Consider the following 19,232-nt stretch of genomic DNA (forward strand, 5'->3'; position numbering starts at 1 on the left):
CAGTGTAATTTGGACTTCTAAAAGACAGGTGCCATCCATCATCTATGGCTCTATAGACAAAAAGGCCTTCCCTTTGGGAAACCTGTTCCAATTAAGGAAACCTCTGGGTTACACAGTTTAAAACTACTCTCCAAGGTGGGAAGGTAACAAAGGCAGCAGTATGGAGACTTCATCAGGAGAGTCAGGAGAGTTTCACCTTAAGTGACCACTGTAGCCTGCAGTTCTCTTCTTTAGTTCCACATATTATAAAAAAGATGGATTTGTGTACCATGATGAAGCGCACCAATGGAGCTTTAAAATAGAAGTGCATAGAAGAACACGTTCAGCAAAGTGATGAGGCTTCATTGTAAATCTAAGTATGCACCTGGTCCATAACAGATCAAGCACCGGACCGGTACCGTGGTCCATTTTCTTTTATTTTGAAACAATGGTTCCATGACTACCTGACAATGACAATGAATCTCATAAGTCTCTGTATTTGTGTCTGTCCTTTTTATGTGTTGCTTGTTTACAGTGATCTGTGTAGAGTGCAGATACTCCATATGTGTATTGTATGTACTAGAAATGAGAACTCAGAAATAAACCAGATGTTTATTGAGTTGTCCTAGAGGTAGCTATTCTCATTGACATTGTTGCAGGCCATTCAGTAGGAATATTGTGTTTTCAAAGTTGTCCTCTGTTTACTATAGGAGCAGATAGTGATGTGCAATAGTTCTGAGGGCTCTGCATGGTCTAACACATTACTTCATGATTTCTTTATGCTTTCTTGACTTTTATTTTAATTCTGTCTGCTATTTGTAATTCAGTGGCTCTGTTCCTCTTCTTGTAGGTAAATGGCAGTGATGGCTTGTATAAATATGAAGAAATTGTATTGGAGAGGGTGAGTATGACTTGCATAGTAGATGCTTTGTGTTGTTCTCTGAATCTTCTCCTTTCCAAAGTCAATTCTTGTGTTATCCTACATTATACCTTCTGAAAATAAAGACCTCTCTATGAATTTTCTCCATTTCCTGCAGGGGAATTCTGGGTTGGGGTTCAGCATTGCTGGAGGTATTGACAATCCGCATGTTCCTGATGACCCTGGAATATTTATCACCAAGATCATTCCAGGAGGAGCTGCAGCGATGGATGGGAGATTAGGGTGAGATGGCCCAACAGTTGTCTATGTTTACATGATAATGTCTTATTTTGTCTCTGCACTACCTTGCTGTTTATCACCACTCCAATACTAACCATGCCTCAACCCCTGTGCAGGGTGGGTGATTGCGTCTTGCGTGTGAATGACGTGGATGTGACTGAGGTTGTGCACAGTAAGGCAGTGGAGGCTCTAAAGGAGGCTGGACCGGTGGTGAGGCTTCTGGTGCGACGCAGGCACAGCCCCCCAGAGACCATCATGGAGGTCAATCTATTAAAAGGACCTAAAGGTGAGTTTACAGAGGGCAAAATTAATACATATGTCCTTAGTATATACCACTATTAATAATCATGTTAGTCTCCTCTCCGTAGTCAAAGTAGGATATATAAAGCATATTTTTGTCTTAAATATACCATAACTAACCATAAATAATAATCTACTGTAATTTTAGTATGTGTCCCTCCCCATGTGCACCTGTGGCTTCTTTGTGGGAGCTGTCAGAAACTATATAAGCAGTAATTGAAGTTTGAGGGACCTGCAGTGACCTTATTGGAAATGACTTGATCATTCATTGTGTTGTATTTAAAGTCAGAATGCCATGGTAATGTCTAAGAAATCACCTTACCCCTGTTCTCATGTTACTATACCTAAAAGTTGCCTCCTTTGAAATCTACAGGGCTTGGGTTCAGCATTGCTGGAGGTATTGGTAACCAGCACATTCCAGGGGACAACAGCATCTACATCACAAAGATCATTGAAGGAGGAGCTGCACAGAAGGACGGGAGACTCCAAATTGGAGACAGGCTGTTGGCGGTGAGTTGGGAGAGCATATGTCTCCAAATGGTAATTCTTTTAGGAAAGCCCATCTTCATCTCTCCCATTTCTCTTTTGCTCATCCCTCTCGTTCTTCTCTTCTCTGAATGACCTCTCATCAATACTGATAACCTACAAATAAGGATCGTGAATCCTGGTCTTTCCAACTTTATATCTGTGGAAAACCACATACATCTTTGAATCCTTAAGATTTGCATAAAGTCAAGTCAACCCTGAACAGACATTATTTGTAAGTAGCACTAGTTCTAGGGTATCTTTCATGTATGCTTTGAGCAGAGTTGTGTCTCCCTAGTAATCCAACCCACAGTAGGCCTTAGACTTCCCCTCACCCTTGATACCATGTACATGATGAAACTAGCTTGTATTACTGCCTTGTATCCCTGTTGTCATTATTTTTTCTTCTCAACAGGTGAACAACACAAACCTACAAGATGTCCGGCATGAGGAAGCAGTGGCCGCCTTGAAGAACACCTCTGATATGGTTTATCTCAAAGTTGCCAAACCTGGCCCTGTTCACCTCAACGAGATTTACGCACCTCCTGACTATGCCAGCAGTGAGTCCCTAGATATACCCTATTACTTTAATCGATATACTTCTTTCATGGAGTTTGTATGGAAAATTTGCTTTTGATATTTCAGGTCCCTTCGTTCAGAATGATAATGTTTTGTGTTTGACTTTTTTTGTCAAGTTTGTCAATCTTAATTAAATAATGCCTGGTACAAACAATTTGCTTATCATAAGCTTCTCACTCAGTAGTAGCATTCCATAATTATAGATATAAAGCCTATGATGTAGCTTTTAATTATTTCACATTACAGATTTTAATACATTCCTCTAATGCATCACATCATTCATTAATTAATTTAACAAATTATTATATTCCTTCCCAGTGATCACTAGTCACACACCATTTACCAACCTTGCACTGTTTATTTGCTCTGTATATGCTCTGTTTCCTAACTGGTTCCATACATCAATTCAGCATTTAAAGCATCACATCCAATCATCTTCATTTACGGTTTATGGACCACAAATACTATTTTTTTTCTGGTTTCCTTATTCATGGCATAACATTCATTGGCTTACATTTTTTCTTATTGTATCTTGCATTCTCATCAATTTGCTCATTAAGTATATTTTTTCCTTAATCCGTAGAACCCTCTTTTCCTGTTCCTACACAACATTCATTCACTCATTCATTCATTCATTCAAACAATAACAAAAGGAATAAAGCTTCTTATTCAAGTGCTAGAACACTTCATCCATCACCTGCCAATTCCCATTCACTCTCCCACCTCAGTGTTTCATTTTCTTGCATGACACATCCTGTTACTCACTCAAATCATAAAGATTTACATTTGCACACCTATGACATTCATACGCAGACAGGCAACCTAGGTTACTGTATACTCAGAAGAGACTCATCCTGCTGTGAATTGGATGGCCGAGGAAGGATGCAGCGGTGTCCTATATTGGTGTCCTGTCAGCAACATGTAAAGGCTTAATGCAGCTCATTTCACTTGTCTGGTTCCTCAGCTAGTTTCAGGTTTTGTCAGATGTTTCCATACTTCTGCTCCCAAATGTTACATATTTGAGCTCCTTACACTTTCAATTCTCTGTTCCCCTTACCATGTCTCAGTTATTATTGTTTTGTTTTCTTGTATCCAGCCTTCACAGTTGAAAACCACATAAGCCATAACTCTACTCTTGGGGGATACCTCAGCAGTGTGGAGAGCAAATCCCCCTACCAGCCTCCTCAAGTTACCCCTTCCAGATTTTCACCTGTTCCCCGACACATGCTGGGAGAAGAGGATTTTACCAGGTAAGCTTTGGCTGTGTGTAAACTGGGGTCAGATTCACATCCCAGGCTCTGTATCGACAAATATTATAATGAGTTAATTCAAACTTTGTTCCATAAAAAAGGCTGAGTGGATCATTGATAGGATGGGGAACTGACATGACTGCTGGCTGGAATCATATTTAGTTAAACAATAAGCCCTAGGCATTTTCTACAGCTAAATCAGTCCATGAAGTGCACTATGAAAATGAAATAGTAGACTTTTGGAATAATTCTGTATCTATTGAGGATTCTTCCATCGGTTTTATGAATGGCTTTAGATTTGTACATCACAAAAGAGATGATCAGAATATGTGTTAAACAGGAATAGAACTTGTACATGTGTGAGCAAGCAGAGGCTGCACTAAATATTTTGATACTTTAATTGTTCACAAATGGATGGCAGCCTATGGGAAGGAGTATTTTTCAAATTTGAGAATACAATCCAGTGCTTTATACAGTAGTGTAGGTCGGCATTGACAAAAACCTGCCGCCATTGCTGTCAGTGGTGTGATATTTTGGTTGACTTTCTCTGCACAAACACAACATTGAGCTGATTTTTATGGCAATGCTAATTCAGTCCTCCATAGGTGTTCATTAGTCAGAATGAGCCTATGTATGATTTACCACAGGCAGTATGATAACGACCCAGGGTGTATGTCTAGTAGATTGGGCTAATATAACAGATCATACAATTGGCTGATATCCAGATTACACTATATGGACAAAAGTATTGGGGCACCTGACATCACACTATATGAGTTTGCTGAACATCCCATTCCAAAACAGTAAGTATTAATATGAAATCCTCACCCTTTGCGGCTATAACAGCCTCCACTCATCTAGGAAGGGTTTCCACAAGATGGAGTATGTCTGTGGGAATTTGTGCCCATTCAGCCAAGGTAGCATTTGTGAGGTCTGGCACTGCCATTGGATGAGAAGGCCTGGCTCATAGTCATCGTTCCAGTTGATCCCAAAGGTGTTTAGTGGGGTAAAGTTCAGGGCTCTGTATGCCACTCAAGTTCCTCCACACCATACTCTTCAAGCCATGTCTTTATGGACCTTGTTTTGTGAATGGCGGAAAAGACATGCGGAACAAGACAGGGTCTTCCTGAAAATGGTTGACACAATGTTGGAAACATATAATTGTCTAAATGTCTTTGTATACCCTTCACTGGCACTAAGGGGCTTAGTCCAAACCCTGAAAAACAGTCCCAGATCATTATCCCTTCCGCCACCAAACTTTACCGTAGGCACTATGCAGTCCGGTAGGTAGAGTTTTCCTGGCATCTGCCAAACCCAAATTTGTCCATCGTCCGTCAACTCAAAGAACATATTTCCACTGCTCCAGAGTAAATGTGCTTTACACCATTGCAAGCTATTGATCTTTGGCTTGTGTGTAGCAGTTTGGCGATAGAAACCAATATCATGAAGCTCCCGACACACAGTGCTTGTGCCGATGTTGCTTTCAGAGGCAGTTTGGAACTCTGGAGAGGGTGATGCTCTCCAGATCATTTTTATGCACAATGCTCTTCACTCGGCAGCCCCACTCTGTGAGTGTGAGTGGTCTACTGCTTGGTTGCTAAGCTTTTGTTACTCCTAGACAGCTCTCCTTCAGAATAATAGTGCTTACAGTGCATCGGGGCAGATCTAGCAGGACAGAAATTTCACAAACTGACTTGTGGCAAAGGTGGCATTCCATAACATTAACACGTTTAAAGCCACTGAGCTCTTCAGTATGATCCATGTTTGTCTATGGAGATGACATGCCTACGTGCTTGAATTTACATGCCTGTTAGCAATGGATGTGGCTGAAATATATAAACTCATTAATTAGAAGGGATGTCCCAATACCTTGGTCCATATAGTAAGAAAAAAATATTATTCAAAAAACTAGAACTGTTTAAAAAAGGAACACAGCACATTATTTTAAAAAATGTCTTTTTTATCCAATGCCATCTGGTGGGAATTAACTTTTAAGTGTAAGAAAGCAGATGCATTGTAAGATGGTAGTAAGGGGGCTGAAGCCTTGAGGATTCTACCCTCCTTTGAGGATAATTAAGATTCCCAATTGGTGTTTTTGCTACCAGTATTTTATGGTTGATATCCCTGCTTGAATGCAGGTGACTCAATTAAGTGTGTCTTTAAATAATGACAACTCAATGTTTTCATGAGGACCAGTATTAGGGCCATTGGGGCTAACACATTTGGTGAGAAACTACATAGAATAATCATGATTTGCTTTTAAATAGTTAATGCCCAAGACTAGGAGATGAATACGGTAAAAATATATCACATAGGAAGGCAAGTTTACAATGTATGTTAGTGGAGTGTATAAATGTGTGAGCTCAAGCCCCAGATTTTGTGAGTCTGCCAAAACTTTAGTGGGAGTTAGACTAGAAAATTTCAGCGACAGAGAATAATTGGCAAATATTGACACCAAAGTTGAAGAAAGTTGCAATATGCTTCACGTTGTTGATTTAAGGATGCAGATAAACAACTGGGTTTAGGTCCAGGTCATGAAAAATGAAAACTCTTCCAAACACTAAAACCGTAGAAGGATTTCCATGGGCACTTAAATTGTTAAATTATGTAGTCTCTTAAAATGGGGGGCTTGAAAAGTGAATTTTCGAATGTGCTTCACACAAGCATTTACTAATAGGCGCCTTATGAGTTTTGTTGTACAAATAAAGAGTATTCAGTCATCAAACACAATGCATATTTCCACAGACGTGTCCTTTTAAAAAAGAAATCTTGTTTGTGTGACCATGTGTTTATATGTAGTTTTGGACACATGGTGAAAATCTAAAATGAGAAACAAACCAATAGATCAAATAAAACATAAAAAATACCTGTAATGAATAAAAAATCACTACAGTCACAAGAACAGCCACAAAAACAGCTATAAAATATAAATAAGGTTATTTTGTAACAGCTGTTGAGCAGTTCGCGAGTAACATAAGGATTAGAGCAGGATGGGTCTGGCTATACTTCATAAGTGTTAGTTTCAAACATCTGGAAGGTTACCTGTCTGCAGGCAGTAAATTGTTGTCATTTGACCCTTAAGAAAACAATTAAGAAAATCTTACTTATATTAAAAGAGGAAAACCAGAGAAACAACAGAGATTAAGAAATAACAAATTAAGAAATATGGTAATTTGGATACATTAGAAATAACCATAACCTGGCAATCTGCTGATGGTCTCATAGAGCTTTGGCACAGAAGGAGTAATGATGCGGAGCTTTCAATAAAGAAACATATACATGAAGAAAACAGCCATTGTAAAGAGCTAAATTGGGCACTAGAGGGCAGCAGAGGTTAACATATTTTGCTCAAAGGCTTGGATGCTGGCTCTCTTCTTGCAACACAACACATTTGCTGCAATTATGTAAAGCAAAGATTTGTACTGTGCTAGCAGTAGGAAAAAACCCAGCAGATTTTATATGATACGCCTGAAAAAGAGATCTAGATAGTCTTGAAAGCTTACAATCTATGATACTGCAGCAATAAAAACACCGTTATGCGTGGTTGTAATGCAATCTTACACGTACCTCCACAAAGTGGACAGTGAAGTTGCAAGTAGTAGGAAAGAAGTCAAGAGTAAAACCTAGAATAAAATAAATACTTGCATATTAAGGAGTCCTGAGTATAGAGGAAACACATAATTACGATCTGTATTGATTTGTGAAAACATACTGTAGAACTAGAAATACAACATAAAAGGTAAATATTTACATGGTCTTCCCACTGCTGGGTGTCACCGTTTTTGCTAGATACCCGTGAAAGCTCCTGCTCCCATGACTTCACCTATATGAAAAGACTTGTGTTGTTTGCTGCCTCCGTGGCACTGGATCCGCAGACTGCTGTGACAGCATGAAGCATATGAATACGCAATACTTCTTCCTATGTGTGGGTCAAGTGAGGCTTCTTGATGCTTGGAGCTCACTATCTTTTATGCATGAATCAAGCCAGAGCATGCAGCTAATCACTGACATCATGCATTACCTGGTAGATTGCCCGCAGTAAGATCACTAGACATTTCATCCATCGAGAAGTGAGTGCTGTCACTGTTTCCATATTCTCAGCAGACCATTATGACGTAAATTGCAGGAGAGACCCTAAATTATGTGCAAGGCAAAGTTGAGACATGTGGTCCTTTTCAGGTGTCAACTAGTAAAAGTGCCATTTAGGAAGGAGCTTTTAAAACAAATTAAAAGAACAAAATACTGTGTTAAACCATTTTTTGCTCATAATGTACTTTGATGTGCGGAACTACAGAGAAAACTCTAAGAAAAGTTGCCCAGGAGGCAATCACCCCACCATATCAGCTCCACAGACCTTGTGAGATGCATTCTCAAAGTCACCTGCCCCTTTCTTTACATATTAATACATTCATTGTCAGCTAAACACAATGTCAATGTCCCATACCCCATCTATAAATCTTAATTTTGCCTATAAAAGACCAATTCAAACGATTGAATATTTTTTTTAGTTCTCTAATAGAGTGAGACACATCCATTTAACCCACAAGTTGGCTGGTGATTAAACAGAAAACCTCAGCAAACATTTGTTCCACATTAAGGTTAATGTGACAAGTTCGCTTTAACTGCAGCTTGGCTCAAGATTAAAGACGAGCTATAAAATAACGTTTGAAATCCGTTGCATATTGTAACACTGTGTTTTCATATAGGTGCCACTTTTAATTAACAGTTGCTGGTTCTTATATTGCAAGCAATAAGCAAACAAAAGAGGGTAGATCAAAATACCATAGGACGTTACCAAGAACTCTTTGTTGCATAGTTTGGTATGAAGCAGGGCCTTGCTATCCATGGACAAGATTTGGTAAAGAATACCATTTTTGGTTGCAAAAGATGAGGGAACTTATGCCCCGGGGGATCTCACGTTGTAAAATGTTGGCCCACTGCCATGAGCTTGCTTCTGCTTATTCTCAAGGTTGTTCTTATAGTTCTACTTATAGCCACCATGATGTCAAGAGTTATGTGACCATGATTATTTATTGATTGATCTAGCCCCATCATATCCCACAGGACTGTAAAATAGGTAAATATGACACTACAAGCAGTGCATCACAGTTTCGACTTACAGAAACAAAAGGTGAGGAGGACTCTGTTCAAACGTGCCTGCAATCTAGAACATGAGATAGTATTTATACTATGACTGGGACTTTTGTGTGATATTATATTAGTTTTCTGCGCAGACCCTCTTGGTCTTAGTTGTTTAGTAGTTGTTTGTGTTACCTTAACTGGTTTATTGGTATTAGACTTCAATGTTTCTGATATATTTGAGAAATCTTGAATGATATGTCATCGACATACTCAATCTAGAGCCTCAAGTCATTCTAAAATCCAGTTCTGCACCCCAGTCTAGTTGCTGGTTAACATACAGTATTTACAATCACGTATTATTATTTTTTTTTAAAGTGTATGTTTGCAAAGCCCTCTGGCACCCAAGAGAGTTAACAACAAGTGAAATGAGATATCCAGTTCCTGACGTTTATGTGGTCAAAGTTAAGAAACGAAATATAAAGGATGTTTTCATGGCAGATTACGTTTAAAGCCATGGCTGGGGATTTTAATGTTTCCAGCAAATCTTTTGACTGAATCTGGTTAAACCAGTTTTCAGAACCTTCAGTTTGGTGAGATGCTTCCTGGGAATTCACTAATTATTTCTGAGTCAGTCATAGAATAGAACTTAAAATTATTGATTCTAACCGTTTGTTTTTATGGGTGTGTTTATATATATATATATATATATATATATATGTATATCTACATGCAAATATAAGCTCATTTTGGTAATTAAAGGGACAGTTTACTGTTTCTGACAGCCTCACTGAAGAAAAATGTATATCGAAGTACCCTGCATTCTTTAAAAACAAACAAGAAAAGCTCTTACTTGCAGCAACTTCCTCCTTTGTCGCTCCACGAGTCGTGCTATTGATTGGCTGCTTGAAGCAGCCTATCATTGTCAGGCAAATGCTCTGATTGATGGTTGCTTAGTTTCATACCATACTTACAAGCCATAATCTTATTATAAAGACTATAAAAATAGAAGTGAAAACTGGAATGTTGTTTTAGTCATTTGCTTGTGTATCAGGGGCGTACCTAGAGTATTTTGCACTCGGGGCGCATCCTGTATGTGGCACCCCCACACCCTAAAATGTAAAGACACCCACAAAAAACTGTATTTAAGCTGGAAAAAAAAACCTAGAAATCTGAAAAAATAAATTATCTTATAAATAAACTAAATAAATAGAATAACAATTTACTGAACAAATATGGTACAGCATAACTCCTATATCTATATACTGAGCCTGACATTGACAGTAGTTTAGCATAGCCTCCATCACAATATACTAAGCCAGACATTGACATGGTAGGCCTGTGCCCTAGAAAGAGCCTGTCTGTGCCACCTCTACCCCTAAAACAGGTAGCCTGCCGGTGCCACCTCTACCCTTGAATCAGACAGCCTGTCTGTGCCCCCTCTGCCCCTGAAACAGCCTGCCTGTGCCACTTCTGCCCCCCCAAAAAAATTGCTTGTTCCACTCCTGCCTCTTAAGCTGTCTGCCTATGTCACCCCTGCCCCTTAAGCAGTCTGCCTGTGCCAACTCTGCCCCTTAAAGCAGCCTGCCTGTGCCACCCCTGCCCCTTAATTAGTCTGTCTGTGCTACCTCTACCCCTTACGTAGCCTGCCTGTGCCGCCCCTGATCCTTAAGTAGTCTGCCTGTATCACCCCTGCCCCTTAAGTACTCTGCCTGTGCCTGAAAGTTTCCTGGTAGGTGGCACCCCCCTGATTAGTGGCACGCGGGGCACACTGCCCCTCTTAGGTATGCTACTATTGTGTATAGCATCAGCAAAACTCACAGAGGTATAAAACTCACTGGTATAAATATTTGAAATATTTTTAGTCTCTGGGCTGCGCATGTACACAGAAGCTTTAATTATATCGCAATAATATTTTAGTAAAAAAACATCTGACTGCATTTTAGCTGAATTGACCTTCAAATTAAATTCAAACTCTAAGTGAATTGTCATAGTAAGTTTCCCAAAACTAGTGATGCTTCTGGTCAGGCTTACATGTTCGTTACATGACCTAATAAAAGATTGATTCCTGCATCGAGCATCCGATCAAGGATACACAACCCAATAATTAAAGAAAACGGAATGTGTTTAATAAAATCGGTTAATATCAATCCGTTACGGGCGTAGCTAAATTAGAATGTCTGCGGTCTGAATCATGATGCAAATAAAGTGGAGGGGGCATCCAAAATTGGAGGTTCAAGGGAGAGAGAGATTTGGAAGGGTGCTGCCATGATTAAAGGAAGTGAGGTGGAACGAGATAAATGATAGAGAAATACACTGGAAATTTAGAGAGAGAGACAAGGGCCAATAGAGAGTGTATTTGGCGAGCTAGATTAATGGGTGTCATTGACAACACAGGCACCTTAGTGAATCACATCCTCATAAAACAATTAAATCTTGTTTGTAAGGACACGTGAACAGGTGCTAAGTGACATCACCGCCAGATCTCTGAACTGGTGACATAACATGACTTGGCATGATTGGAATGCAAACTAGCTCAACAGCAATGCTACCGACCGTGTCATAGATGCAGGAAGTACAATTAATGTCCCCAGACAATTAATGTCCCCAAACTATCACATTCAGTATATAGCTCAGTATGTCAGCTGTTCTCAGTAAAGGGTTCCCCCGGTCATGGCCACACAAAGAGGAATCTCCACATTCTGCGATTGTGGAATTATATGGAAAGGTGGTCAATCTGTGCTCTCAGGAGAAGGGGTCCTTTCAGTAGGTGTTGTTCTATATTTCGCATGTCATTCTTCCTGAATAACATTCAGTGGTTAATTTTTAAGCTGAAGAGAGAGAGAGAGGTGTTAACAACACGTTACGTGTTTTGCGAGCGAGAATGTGTCAGTGTGAGAGATTGAGCAAGTAAGTGTTGGAAAGGCAGATTAGTGCAGACTAGATGGTGAACAGGAGCTCAAAATATCTCTGCAAGTTCCTGGGAGAAGGACAGGGAGACAGACAGAGCGGAGCTAGAAATAGGCAGCAGTGACTGAGAACAGGGAGAATTTACCAGAGGAAGATCAAAAGAATGAATGGTGGATTAGTGAAGAGGAAAGAGTATAGGGAGTGAGAAATAGAAGAAGAAGAAATATTGATAGTGAATAGGAAAGAAGGGTGAGGGAGGGCAATGTAGAAAATCATGGAGGGCAGAAATCTATACTGAGACATCACTGCTGCAAAGGAACCTTAAACCTCTAGAGAAGGGGAGAGGAGCGTGAGCTGATCAGCACTCATGTTTGCTGTGAATGTCTCTTCATCTATGTCGTACCGGAGACCCCCAATAACAGCACCCCTGAAGCGACAGCTTCCTGCGCAAAGGACAAACCGAGAGAGGTAGGAGTGAAAGAAGGGGGATTGAGGAGAGGTGTAGGATTGGAGCTATTTGTTTTGTTAGGCTGTTTGCTTAGAGGTTGTAGAGGGTCCCTACGAAGTGGTTTGATATTGCAAACCATCACAAAGAGCTGTAGAGCAGTATAATGTCTCCTCTTTACGAACCATGCAGTCACAACCTCAGAGCAACTGTAGGGGAAGTAGAGGAGGGTTTACGGGAGCCGAGTAATGTACATTCTTCGCTGGCTTTGGTGATGTTGCAATCCATAAGCGTACCTGCCCAGAAACTCATCAGAGGATTTAATTAGATTTCCTTTGATAGCACCAGTCAGACCGGCCATGCGGCTGTTTCTATATCCAGCTCATTTCAGCTGCTCATACCAACCAGGCTGCTCTCCACTATCCCAACTGCTCCAGCTAGTCTACTACTGAAGTTTCACATCCTACTTATCCACTCAGTCTTAATTTGATTATCTCTGAGACATTGCTAAAAACAGCTTGTAATCTATTTGTTCCCTTTCCTTGGTTCTTACAAATCATATCTGCTCTGGATTCCTTGTCTTCTTTTATCTTCTGCACACTGGCTTTTTCTTCCCGCTCTCTCTCTACCTCTACCTCTCTGTTGCTCTTCTCTCTCACTCCTCTCACCAACCTGGTTCTAAGTTCTAGACATGTCTTTCCGTCGTATGTCTAGGGAGCCACGAAAGATCATTCTACACAAAGGCTCCACAGGACTGGGCTTCAACATTGTTGGTGGAGAAGATGGAGAGGGAATATTTGTGTCATTTATCTTAGCTGGGGGACCAGCTGACCTGAGTGGAGAGCTTCGCCGTGGGGACCGCATCCTTTCTGTGAGTGCTTGTTTCTGCAGTGGAAAATCTTTCTTTCCTGATATGTTTGTTCAAAGATATTTAATCATTTGTCAGTTCTAGTGTTTTGTTGCCGTTTAGCACTGAAACACCAAATTAGGTTACCCCGTAAATTCCAGAGGAATGAGCAATCAATTGTTAAACATGTATTTTGCTCATCCATATGACAACATAGGGTTAATATACCAATATGTCCCTCTATAACCCTATCTTTTCATACTGTAGCCTGTCCAAAACACTGGTACACTAATAAGCCAATGCCACCTCAATATTCACACATTTAGTCAGAACTTGAATTCTCAACCATCATCTGATACATCTCAGGACTAAGACCGTATTTGCTTGATCATAAAAAAAATGTTAATATTAATTTAGGGAAAAAAAATCTGAATATAAGACTACCCTATAGGAAAAAAGTTTTACTAGTAAATACTAATTTACATATAAACTATTAATTCATATTTAATAAAAACTATGATTGAGAAAAATGCATTTTCTTTTATTTGCCAACCTGCCCCCACTTATGCTCGATAAAACTCATACCTACATAAAAAGTGGTGTTAATGGTATAGATAAAACTTGAAATTATGCATCTCCAAGGGCTTTAGAATTTTAATATTATTCAGGGATGATTTTCAGCAGGGTCATGCTAAAGTCACAACTTGGTTGCTTTTATGGTGCAATTAGATTATTTTTGGGTCACCATGACAATTGTAACTACATCAGCATTTTTCCTTGCAACCCAGATAAAGATTTGAGTGCTTCTCAGCATACATTAGTCTTTAATGGCAACCAAAATCTATACAATACCAGTAGTTTAAAAACAAAAATGAATATAACATGATAACATTTTAAATCTGTCACACCAAGAATATTGATTTGTGTTTAAGAAATGTTTCTGAAGGTAGATCTTCTGTGCCTCGGGCTTAGAATTTAATATATTCCCAGCATACGCCTCTCCTTTTCCGAGCAAGATCAGGAAACCTCTACTTGGTTTCATACATTGGACATCCAATCCTATAGACTAGCAGCCAATCACGCATCATCAAAAATATTTACCTTTAACTATTAAGTGATGAAGCTAAACAAGTATTAAATGTGCTGTGTTTAGGCAAAAGGGTTTCAATCTGTGCTGTGCTATGCAGATCTATAATGATGCTTTTTATGTTTCTATGGCAACAATCATTCAGTATTTGATTTTGTGTCACATGATTAAGTGTGGAAAAAATGATCAATGAGAGAAAATTTTATATGATTAGAGAATTATTTCTGGGAAGGGTTTAGGGATTCAGCACTAGTACGAATGATGTTCCAAATAATGTATTTCATTCAGAAATGGTAAATTAAGCAGAGTAGATGGGACAAGTAACTAGCGTTATTTAGATACCGAATATAAATCAGAGACTTTTAATGCGGGTGTAATATTCAGTTGCGTGTTTGAATGCGAGCAGTGTTAGACCCTTCTTGTTGGAACATGTATGACCCCTGGCAGGCAATACTAGACTATCAGCGTCCTGCCATTTTTTCGGTTTGTACATGTATGTGTCTGCATACCTCCTAACATTTTGAATGGGCAGAAAGGGACACCTCTGTTTTATGCAGCGTGAGTAGGGAGCAGTGCTTTACCAAGACCTCTAGATTTCTTTATTTATGTAACCAGGTAAGGCATTTAGAAGAATATTTTACTTACACAATTTAATTTATAAAACATTATATACTGTTTCCATAGACTGGAGGACCAGGGCCGGTTGAGGAAATCATGGATCTGTCTCTAACCGGCAGTTCATACAGAATTCTGTTTCACTGGTCCCTTATGGAGCATGCTGGCTATTAATGCAGAGCGTCTTTACCTCTCTTTCCCCAATTGGGTGGCACCATATAATATGCAAGGTATTAATATGGCTAATTTATGGGTTTTTTTCTCCTGATGCAGGTTAACGGAGTGAATCTTCGCAGTGCAACACATGAACAGGCGGCAGCAGCCCTGAAACGGGCAGGCCAGACCGTGACAATCGTAGCACAATATCGGCCAGAAGGTAGGTAGTGGAACATTGTGAGATATATTATTATAAATATATACACTATAATAGTAAACAATGCCCTTATGCATCATTGGCAACACAACTAGATCATGTTTAGAACATGGACCTCCGTATTCTGGCTTTCTGTGTGATGATTGGAGTCATAGAAATGGTTGCATCCACTAGACGGAATTTAGTCAATATTCAGCCGTAACGTCTGCCCTGCTTTGTTTTTCATTGGAGATCAGGAAATTAACATCTCTGCCTTTGTGCTGGTACAATGCAAGTGTGTTGCATTTGGGTTTTCACCGCATGTATGCATCAATCCACATGGTTTAAGACAATAAACAGTAGCTCATTTATTGGTAGTGTTCTGTACAGGCCAGCATTTTCATGGGACCAGTTTGTTGTTTGTGTGCAATCAGGTCCTAGACTATTTGTTCCATTCTTTCAAAATCCCTGGATTGGGATGATACATTTTTCATCTGATTTCATGCTGTTCTCTTGTAGTGAACACATAGTCATTGGGGTATGTGCATTAAAAGATGAGTGGATTGCTAGATGAGGATTCCTAAGCATTTTCTTCTGTGGGTATTTATGTATTCTTGAAAGTACTCAAACTCTTTAAAATTGTTGGAGTTAAACACATCCTCAGAACCAAGCAACTCTTATTGTAGCCATGTTCTTAACTATCCAAATGTAAGGGAGAGCACAAGTTTGTATTCCAATTGAAATCAATATGGAGTCAGCTTGGATAACCTGGAGATGCTTGTAGAAGGAAGAATTCTCGTAATACAAGTAAATTCCCTGAGCTTTTATGTCGCTAAAATTGTGAAAAATTGTGTACTGCCAGTAGGTGATCTGCTATTCACGATTACACCCACTTACAGGTATACTCACTGACGGCCAACTCCAGATTGGGCTCACACAAAAGGAAAAGCTTACACTTCAACTAGGGAAAGCTATGTTTCCTATTTCCCTAGTCACTCCCTGTAGCATAGGAGATGGCTTCGCCTATCTGGATAGGGCAGGTGAAAATAAAACCCCCAGAACCTCCACCTAAACCTGTGTTTTTTCCTGTCCTACGCTGGGTAGGTGCAGTCATCCCCATTTGTTATTTTCTTGAGCTCGTGGGAGAGCTCCGTTTCCTGCCCCGTATCCCGCCATCTATCCGCCCCTGCCCTGGTTGGACTGTGGGAGGATCATTCTCCACTGCTGGGGAATTCATTCCTTGACAGATCCCAGTGAATCCGTTTTCACTACCATGAAGCCCTTGGTCTGGGCTTTGTGGTACTCTGCAGGATAGGAACGGTTACCTCAGCCAGAAACTATTCCCATGATGCACTTCCGTGCACGAGCAGGCTATTCCGAGATGAGGGCGTCTGAGGTCAGCAAAGGCAGCTAGCAGGTGAAGAGTCCTACCACCTTGAAGCTCCATGTTGCAGGCCTTAGTTCACCCCTGAACACACAACTGGCATTCCACCCTTGGGTTAAATGCTTAATTAAGTCTATCTGCAGCCTACGGCCTTTCAAATAAGTGATCACTGGTGACTTTCTGGGATCTGCATTTGGTCCTCACCTGTCTGACCTTAGCTCTGTTTGAGCCTTTGCAAGACGTCTCCATCAGGATGCTTATTCTGAAGACTGCTCTATTGGTAGCCTTAACATCAGCCAGACGGGTAGTGGAGATCCAGTCTCCGGGGCACCGGTTTCCAGGGCATCCACAGCCCGGTGGCTAGTCTCTGCCATTTCAGAAGCTTACAAGGCTGGCGGTGAAGAACCTTCCTCAGGACCTAAAGCTCATTCAACATGGGCCGTATAGACAACTTGGGCTGAGCCAGCTGGGGTCCTGACCTAGAGAGTGGCTGTATGGAAGAGTGTTCACACCTTTATGAGACATTATCGGCTAGAGACTTCTAGTTTGGAAGAAGAGTTTTGCTAGGGACCCTGCCTATAAGTTTTGTTAGATTTCCTATGCTACCTAGTAGCAATTTTTTGCCCTCCCTAATAAAGATGATTTTCTATTTTCAGAGGTCTTTTGTATTCACTGAGGGTAGGGAGGAGGTTCTGGGCATTTTATTTTTTCTTCTATGCTACCGGAAAGTGACAAGGAAAAGAAATTCTCAGGTAATAATTTTGTTTCCCCATTAGTTTCAAACCAAATCGTCAAAAAGTAACTACAGTAAAATCTTGGGTATAATACACAGGTATAACTTTCCAAGCAATTTTCTAGGAAAAATGTACTTTTATATATATATATACACACACACTCACATATACAAACTCACTCAATGCCTCACTCACCACATGTACATTTAGGACACCCTCCTAGTTTACCTACCTGACTTGCAGCTTGGCAGAAGGCTCATCCCTTGTGGTCCAGCGGCAGGTGAAGGGTCTGTTCTGCTATTTCGATGTCCTCACGCACTAAAAAGGGGGGGGACTGACATATAATGGCGAGCATGGCCACCTACTAAGCCCTCTCTATCTGCATTTCCCAGTCCCAACACACTGAGTCTGAGTGCCAGGGTATAATGTAATTTCCCAGCACTCAGGGGCATGCAGCGTGTGAGGAGTGACGGCGCATGTGAGGAGTGAAGGCGCGTGTGAGGAATGAAGGCGCGTGTGAGGAATGAAGGCGCATGCAGCACTGCAACCATACATATAGCTTACAGTACACAAAATACTGCAGGGTAGGAATACATTGAAAGGGTCTGAGTCCCCAAATCATGCTAAAGAAACAAACTTGTGGTTGCAAATAAACATGTTCACAAGTATGACACACTTTTTTGCACCTCTGGCAGGCTACAACTCCCATCACTCTCTTCAGTATGCTGCCTGAGTGCGATGTCAGTTGTGTTCCAGAAACCTCATCAGACCATTTTTTATTAAAAAAGGAAATATATAGTGGTACTTGTGTATTCCCACACCCCAGCAGACATGAGCCGGGCAGCCCACGCACACTATGCCAGCACTCCTATACCCCTTAAGGACATTTGTCTCTCCTTGTTTTTCTTTTTGGGGTCCATGTCAGCAGGAATCAGGCTTTTCTAGCAGCCTGCTAACCGGGGGACCTCCCAACAGGTCAGCTGGATGCATGCTGGCCACTTTTTGGTGGCATCACTGGTTACCATGGTAGCAAGTAGCCATCTCAGCTGACTGACTGTTTGTCATGCTTTATTTTACTAACAATATTATATATAGATTGTAATATATCAATCGTATGATTCCATTATATAGAGAGAAGATTCATAGTGGCGAATTGTCACTGACCAGACCCTAAATATGAAGAATAAAATAGTCCAAAATTACCATTATATACATATATATATATATATATATATATATATATATAGATAGATATATACAATACACATTATATATTGATATAGATATATCTATCTATCTATCTATCTATCTATCTATCTATATAGATAGATAGATAGATCTATCTATATCAATATATAATGTGTATGTGTCATTACACACATGCAAACATGTCATGGTGGATCATGTGTATACATCATGGCAAGGGGCCGGCTTCTTTGTAACATGCCTTTGAGAGGAGTGTGAGGTGAGCGCTGGAGCAGAGGAGAAGCCGGCTGGAGGGACTGAGGCTGCGTGGGAGGTGATAGGTGCTCTGGGCCCAAGCTGCGTGGGCGGGGTCACTAGTTTCACCGGAAAGGGCGGGACTTTCGGCGATCGCTGGAACGGCTTCGGAACCGGGAGCGGGAGCTGTTTTACTGTGTGAATAAAACTTCACCGGCGGGCGGAGCGGGTAAGTGCAGAGAATAGGGACTCTCCGTGCCGCTTCGGGGTGACACGGTATGCTAAGAGCAGACGCTTTCCGTGGGGTGTTGGAAAGGCGCTGCCTGCAGAGCAGGAGTCCGATGCCGTGCTGGGGAGTGGACGCTCTCTGTGAGACGAGGAGCTCCCACGGAGGCAGCGCTTTTGTCTGCAGGCTTGGAACTTTGGCTTCGAGGAGGCTGCTTTAGAGCAAAGTAGATTTGTAATTCCCTAAATTGTTGCTGAACGATAACTCCCATCCATCGTGTTGATGGAATCTGTAGTACAAATTTTAGGGATCGATTCCCAC

General features: G+C 40.7%; 1 protein-coding gene across 6 annotated transcripts in view; it reads left to right on the forward strand.

Annotated features, from left to right (window-relative positions):
* Window positions 1-19,232, forward strand: part of DLG3 (discs large MAGUK scaffold protein 3) — a 65,629-nt gene that overhangs the window by 34,570 nt on the left and 11,827 nt on the right. For 4 of the 6 annotated variants that reach the window (XM_053473955.1, XM_053473956.1, XM_053473959.1 and 1 more), the window contains 8 exons: window positions 830-880; window positions 1,017-1,141; window positions 1,255-1,424; window positions 1,812-1,948; window positions 2,379-2,523; window positions 3,639-3,792; window positions 12,941-13,097; window positions 15,049-15,151. In XM_053473955.1, coding sequence (XP_053329930.1) covers window positions 830-880; window positions 1,017-1,141; window positions 1,255-1,424; window positions 1,812-1,948; window positions 2,379-2,523; window positions 3,639-3,792; window positions 12,941-13,097; window positions 15,049-15,151 — 1,042 coding nt within the window. Of the gene's footprint in view, window positions 1-829; window positions 881-1,016; window positions 1,142-1,254; window positions 1,425-1,811; window positions 1,949-2,378; window positions 2,524-3,638; window positions 3,793-11,562; window positions 12,250-12,940; window positions 13,098-15,048; window positions 15,152-18,823; window positions 18,915-19,232 lie in introns of those variants that run through there. The other 2 variants (XM_053473960.1, XM_053473961.1) reach the window with 2 other exon arrangements.

Source organism: Spea bombifrons, chromosome 8 (assembly GCF_027358695.1).
Source record: "Spea bombifrons isolate aSpeBom1 chromosome 8, aSpeBom1.2.pri, whole genome shotgun sequence".
In the NCBI taxonomy this organism is placed as follows: domain Eukaryota; kingdom Metazoa; phylum Chordata; class Amphibia; order Anura; family Pelobatidae; genus Spea; species Spea bombifrons.